The sequence below is a fragment of the Penaeus monodon genome, chromosome 41 (genome assembly GCF_015228065.2).
Source record: "Penaeus monodon isolate SGIC_2016 chromosome 41, NSTDA_Pmon_1, whole genome shotgun sequence".
NCBI lineage: Eukaryota > Metazoa > Arthropoda > Malacostraca > Decapoda > Penaeidae > Penaeus > Penaeus monodon.
In genome coordinates, this window is record NC_051426.1 from 14,806,430 (window position 1) to 14,813,929 (window position 7,500).

Sequence of the window (7,500 nt, forward strand, 5' to 3'; positions counted from 1 at the left end):
CGCGCCGGCCGGTGACTCGAACCCTCGAACTCAGATTGCTGTCGTGACAGTCTTGAGTCCCGATGCTCTAACCACTCGGCCACCGCGGCCTCATATATATATATAATAATATATATATATATATATATTATATATATATATATATATATATATATATATATATATATATATATATATATAATATGCTACACAGGTTATAGGCTCGAGTGATTAGAGTCTGATGCTGTTGATTTTATATGAATATGGAATGTAACTAAGGGGGTGAAGTCCGAGGCCGGTGAAAGTTAGCTTTCGGTAAATGCTTGTATGGAAGGTGCCATTGTTATGGGTGATTAGCGTGTCCAAGAACGGTAATTGATTGTCTTTTTGTGTCTCAAGGTAAATTTGATGCTCGGGTGTTTTGAGTTGAGATAGTTCAGAAAAATATTTATGTGTGATGGTTGTTTGAAAAGGAGAAAGGTATCATCGATGTATCGACGATAATAAACGGGTTTAAATTCAGGCGGGCATTGATTAAGCCAGTTTTGTTCATGAAAACAAAGGAATGCATTAGCGTGGGAAAAGGGCCTAATGGGGACCCCATCGCTACACCGTCTGTTTGGCTGTATAAGCAATCATCAAATGTGAAAACAGGGTAATGGGCTGCAATCTCAAGTAGTTTTTTGAAGTTATCTTTTGATAGGCCAAATTCATTGACATGTGTGCTGTTTACATTATTGACTATTAAATCTGTGGTTTCATGATATAATATATTATATATATATATATATATATATATATATATATATATATATATATATATATATATACATGTATGTTTATACACGCACACACACTGAAACGACGCGTGATGACCGCCACAACTTGATGACGACTTCACCTGTTACCAACATCAGTGATAGAAAAGAATTTGACACCGGAGACCTGCGCATAAAATAGAAGTGTTTCATAAACTGATGCCTGATTTGGAAAATATTACACATGAACTCACAAAGACTGTTAAGGAATTTAGAAAAAAAATATGCAAAAATCTGAAATAAATGAACCGAAGAAATCACTGTAGAAAGGAAAAGGTGAATGTGCAAAGCAAAGAAAAAACAAGAACTGAGGACGAAACAGAAAGACTATTGAAAGGTTTATTCCTAAGAATGTTAAAGTGCAAAGAATGTTAAAGAAATGGTAACCAATGAAGTCGTAAGTAACACTAAAAACAAAATATTTTATATAATTATAAACTGATACATACTTATTTAGAATAAATTAAGAAAGTAATGGATATGAAAAAAAAGGCTAGTGAAAACATTACAAATTTAAGTTGGAGCATTGCTTCCCTGTGGAGGCGTATACCTGAACTGAAGGGATTCAGGAGGGAGGGGGGATTTGAAAGTGCAAGTTGGGAAGGTTACTGCAAAACCAGCGCCTGGGGTTGACTTAGAGCCATCCGTGTAAACATGGATACTGGAGGAATGAATGAAGACATGGTCAAGGAAAAGGGTGAGAAGGACAGCGGGGGGAATATCTGATTTTGGTGGGTTAGGGAAAACAAAGGAGCAAATACGGGGGTAAGGTATAAGCCATGGAGGGACAGAATGGACAGAAAACGGAAGAGGTCGGAGATGTGGAAAAGGGGAATGGGAGAGGAGGGTATCTATGCGAATGGAGAAAGGGGTAGGTAAACGAGGAGAAGCAAAAGGGAGGAAGCAGGAATCATGGGATAGTTAGTTTTAGTGAGGGGAAGTAGGTGGGATAGAGCATAGCATTGGAGAGAGAGAAGGGTACGCCATCAAGAGAGAGACAGGCATGCCTGATTCAGTGTACAGGATCTCAACTGGAGAGGAGCGGAAGGCACCTAGGCTAAGCGAAGACCGCCAGTGGGGGATTGTGTCAAGATGAGCAAGGAGGGAGGTTGAGACAGAGGAGAGTGGAGAGGATCAAGATAACATGAAGATGGAGTAGTTTTGTGATCTAAGCCCCAAGATATATGGGAGAGTCTGTAAGATTCGGAGGCAGCGGCGGGCTTTTTTAATGTCAAACATATGGTCTCGCCAGGACAATTTAGCGTAAAAAATAACGCCAAGAAATTTGCCAGAGGAACAGTATTGGAGCGAGTGCCATATAAGAAGAGTGGAAGCTGGGGACCTACACGTGTACGAGAGAAAAGAATGGAGAAAGATTTGGAGGTAGAAAGCGGAAGCCCTGGTTAGCGGCCCAGGAAGATACTGCTGATATTGCAGACTGAAGGATCTGGCGGAGAGTGAGGCAGCAGTTAAATCACCAACTATGAGAAAAGGTGGCTTGGGTTGGGAAATTAGATTTTCAAAAGGCAACAGAGTCAATGGGGTGGAACGGGAGGAGTAGACTGAAATAGCTGTGATCCAACGGCGAAGAAAGATGCGAATAATTGTGCACGAGACAGTGGTTTGGAAGGGAGGTGACATAAGTATTTTCTGACGGATAAGTATAAAAGAAACAAAGGGAGTGTGAAGAAGAGACAAAATGGTAGTTGGGGATTGGCATAGGAGGATGTGTAAGAAAAGTCTCTTGGAGGCAGATAATGGATTGGTTATAAAAAGAAGGGATATTACGAAAGTCAGGTCTATGAGAACGGAAACCGCGAATATTCCAATTTAGGAAAGCTATACTTTAATTGATCTATGAGTGATAACAGTTATAATGCATGTTGGAGAATTTGAAGGGAAGGAGCTTGGGGGTGAGATAAGGAATGAGAGGGGGGAGGTGGTGTTGTATCAGGGGGGGTATCAGAAGGTGGAGGACCTGAGGAAGGGATAGTTGTGACATAGGGGATTCATGTGTGTATCCAGGAAGGAGTGGAAGGGATAGAGGGTATGGAGGGAGGGTTGATGTAGGTGGAGCTGGAGCAAGGGGGGGATGGGCTGTTGGGAGAGAGTAGGAGGAAGGAATGCAGGAGGAATATGAGGAGGAGGAGGATGGATATCGGTATAGCTGCAGTAGAGATTGGAGGGTCAGGATTTAGAATGGCAAAAGAATTTGACTGTGGAAGGTAGGAGGTAGAAGTGGGGAAGTAAGATGTAGGAGGGATAGGTATAGGGGAGGGTGTAGGGAGGACGCCTGGGGAGGGAGGGGAAGGGGCAGAGTAAGCAACATTACTGGAGTAGGAAGTAAGAGAAAAATCCAAGTATGAATCTAAGAGTTGCCAACTCAGACTCAAACTTGTAGGTGGGGCAGCCCCTATAAAATACATTATGGGCCTGCCACAGTTGCCACATGTGTGTGACTGTGCAGAGCAGTTTGATCCGTTATGACCAGGTTAGGCACCTAAGAAGGCATCGGACTGTGGAATGGCAGGATGTCCTAAACGCCAACAATTTTGGCACTGACGGGGAGGTTGATATGGTCGGACAGGGAGAGATTCTCCACCAATGTAAACATGAGAGGGAAGGTCATGTCTACGGAAAGTAATTTTGGCAATATTGGTAGGGTTCTTACGATGACCTTTAGGAGGAATGGAGTAGCACTGTACTGATATCGCATCATAGTCGTGAGGCAGGCAAGTAAGTCTTTTCCACAGTCTGACCAATTTTTGTTATAAATAGGGCAGGATGGGAGGATGGGGGGATTGATGAAGGTAGTGGGGGTAGAGGTGATGAAGTTGAAATGTCTCCTGGGAAATTGAGTGATGACTTGGGTGGATAATGTATTAGTTGGCACTGAGGAGGGGTAGCAGTTGTAATGCTCAGAGTCCTGGTCAAAGGAGAGCCTGGGGTCGGGGAACCGGGAGAGTTTGAGTTGGTGGGGCTATTTGATGAAGGGGCAAGCCTCATTGCCCTAACAAGGGTATAACATTTTCATTATTGGCCATGGTAAGCCTAGAGTATTTTGGGGAGAGCAACAGTCCACCCCTCATGGTCCCCTTGAGGGGACAATTAAAACGGGAATACCGTACCCATGGCTCCCACTAAGCTGTTCAGGACTGGCACAAAGTCAACCTTTCATCCTTTCAGCATGGCTTTCTTAGAAGTTGATAGTAGAAGGGGTTGAAAAGGGACGGAAAAGAAAAAGCAGGAGGGGGAAAAAGACCATGCAAAATTAGTTAAGTCCCCTATATTGGGCCTCAATCCCTGTCTCCTAACCCTCCCCCCCAACAACAACAACAACGAGCAAGGGATTGAGGGGGTTTTGGGGGTGTAGATATACATAGTGCACTGCTTCTGCTTTCATTTTTGTTTTTTAATTTTTTTTAAACGCAATTTTTTCTTTTGTAGCATTAATTTTATGATGTTTATTTCTCTCTATTTCATTCTTGTTCTTTTCCTCCTCCCTTTTTTACAAGCTTGCAAATTTGGCACATATTTCTTTATACTCAAAGACAAGATACAAAAGGACCTTGTTTAGAACCTAAAGTATATAAAAATGAAAATGTTAAATAATGAAGGACACTGAAACAACAGATTTTACATTGGTTTTATTTTATTTTCAATTCAATAGGCAAGAGAATCTCTTCATAGGGACTATGAAGAGAAATGTGTTCCCTATTTTCTTTTATTTTGATTTCTGAAAAAAAAATCTTGTTTGGACATGCTACTGCCCTGAGCTAAAGATAAAAAACAAAAAACATTACGAAAAAATAAATGATTTTCTGAATACTACAACTGGTAGTGGGAAGCAAGAAAAAAGAAAGAAAAGATACAAAAAGATGGGAAGAGAAGAAAGAGGTTCTGAATGAGATGAAAGTAAATCTTTAAAAATAAAAAATATAGAGAAGGAATCACATTAGTGATACATTTTCCCTTTTACGGGCGTCGGGCAGGGGGTGCAGCATCTCAGGCGGCTGATACCTGCGCTACGAGCTCCTGGAGTTGAATGGATCTGCGGCGTCTCGGGGGGGGGGGGGGGCAACTCGGGGCGTCTCGGCAGGCAACGCCTGTCCACAACATCATGGACGGCTTAACACCTGCTCTGATGAACATCCGGTCTGCAGGCCTATGGCGATCTTCGATGACGTCCTTCCCACGGCATCCTAAGCCGGGCCGACTGCAATATATAGTCGGGGAACCAGATCATACACGTAAGGGCCAGAGTAAGAGAAAAAGAAAGGCAACAGAGAAGAGGGGGTGTTAACTACCACTAGCCGGTGATTTATAAAAAATTGCGGTTTTTAATGTTGGTTTTTAATTTATTTTCGTCTTTTTTTTTCATTTTGTGTTTTATTTCACAAAGATAAAGAAGAAAATAGAAGAGGGAGACGTCAGTAGCAATCCGCATGGACCTGGCTTGAACTACCAACCGTCTCTGATAGATATGAGAGTAGATAAGGGAACGACATCGGCAATCCGCGAGGATTTACTTGAACCACAGTCGTCACACAGAGAAGAAATAGATGTAACTTGTACATCATGTACGAATATTAATGTTCACTATAACAAAACTGAAGTAAATTAGCAATGCTAGCTATTTAGAATTATTTCAACTACCACAATGAATTCAACATTTAATGATATGCGACAGAATGTATGCATGAATGAATGGTGACATGAAAAAATATTCGCAAGCTATTTAACAAGCAAATCCGATTTTCAACAGCTAGGAGATCAAAGGGGGCCGCGGTGGCCGAATGGTTAGAGCATCGGACTCAAGACTGTCACGACGGCAATCTGAATTCGAGGGTTCGAGTCACCGACCGCCGCGTTGTTCCCTTGGGCAAGGAACTTCACCTTGATTGCCTACCTAGCCACTGGGTGGCCAAGCCAGCCCAAGTCAAGTGCTGGTCCCAAGCCCGGATAAATAGAGAGAATGATTACCTAAAAGGTACCACCGGCACTCTCCGTGGAAAGGAACTGGGGACCCTACCACGTACTCACTCCAAGAGCATCACAACATGAAAACTACAATTAAGTATCATGCTGTGACCACGGTGGCTCAGACATGAACCTACCGTTAAAAGAAGAAGAGGAGATCGATCAAAGAGCTGTTCGGCAACAGACCCATCGTCCGCCTAGGCAAAGGGTCTTACGGGACTTGCAACCTTGTGCAGAATAAAGATTTGGTGGTCAAACTCTTCAATAAGACTCTCGCGGAGCTACGCACTGCTCAGAATGAAATAGAAGTCCTGCAGCAGCTTCGTGAAGCTCCGGGACTCCAAAAGCTGGTTGGCGCTTGGCCGGACCAGCTCGGTCTGATCTTGCAGAACGCTGGAAAAATGGTCTGTCAGTGGAACCAGTCGGGAAAGCTGCCTGATACTACCAAGCTGAAGGTCATTTTTTCCTTCGCAATGGCGGTCCGGAACATTATCGACAGTGGGTACGTCCACAACGACCTCCACAGCAGCAATATCTGCACGAATTTCGTCGACGAGAACGAACCCGTTATCACGATCATTGACTTCGGCATCGCAACGAAGATCGGAGAGTACATGTGCTATGATAAAGTTTCGGGCATAGAGCTGCACTTGGCCCCGGAGCTGTACGATGGTGCTTTGTAGGGCGAAATTACAGAGGTATTCTCCGTTGCCGTGTTCATCGAAGACGTGTACTCGAAGTCCGTGCCCGACCTTCTGAAAGTGTGGGTGACGAAGACTAAGAGCAGTGTCTGCGAGGAAAGGCCGACCATCAAGGACCTCATCGAGATTCTGACGCGCGTCCTCAACCACTGATTCTGAGTATCATCCTCAGGACTGATCGTAACTGAACAGCTAGACCCTTTCACCATCATTATCCATTTGTATCTATCATCTGCCAGCACTGTCGCTTCAACCATTAATATGAAATATACTGAATGTGACCACGGCGGCTCAAACATGAACCTTAATAGAGAGAATGATTACCAGCCCAAGTCAGTGCCGGCCCCAATCAATAACGGTATGCTCATGTGTGAGCAGCCGTGGACCTCTCCACCATCCTTCGCCACTAAACTCAATCTTACGCTTTTCTTTCCACTTGTACCATCGACAGCCCGCAAATATCGGCTAAATAGAGATGGTGACTCAATTAAAACACCGGGCGGAAGGCAACGGCAAACCACCGCTATAAATTGCTAAGAAAATCATGGAAATCCATGATCGCCAACGTCCTTGTGGGACAGGACACTTGAAAAAAAAAAAAAGGTAACACCGGCACTCTCCGTGGAAAGGAACTGGGGACCTTACCACGTGCTCACTCCAAGATCATCACAACATGAAAACTACAATTAAGTATCATGCTGTGACCACGGCGGCTCAAACATGAACCTGCCGTTAAAAATATATATATATAACTAATGTCTCTCCTTCTCTCCCTCGCCCTCTCTCTCTCTCTCTCTCTCTCTTTCTCTCTCATACACACAAATGCACGAATTTACACACAAACATAGACACACACGCACAAACACATGTGCTTTCTCACACACATTCACATTCACACACATACATAGCCTCTCTCTCTCTCCTCCACGCACATACATATTCGAACTCTCTCTCTCTCTCTCTCTCTCTCTCTCTCTCTCTCTCTCTCTCTCTCTCTCTCTCTCTCTTTCTCATGATGTTAT

At 43.5% G+C, this 7,500-nt stretch overlaps 1 protein-coding gene across 1 annotated transcript; it reads left to right on the forward strand.

Annotated features, from left to right (window-relative positions):
- Positions 1-3,711: 3,711 nt before the first annotated feature.
- On the forward strand, positions 3,712-6,631 carry LOC119598408 (serine/threonine-protein kinase PEPKR2-like). Its single transcript, XM_037948053.1, has 3 exons — positions 3,712-3,816; positions 5,924-6,449; positions 6,504-6,631. Exons 1-3 carry the CDS (start codon positions 3,712-3,714, stop codon positions 6,629-6,631), a joined length of 759 nt encoding a protein of 252 aa, XP_037803981.1.
- The last annotated feature ends 869 nt before the right edge of the window (positions 6,632-7,500 follow it).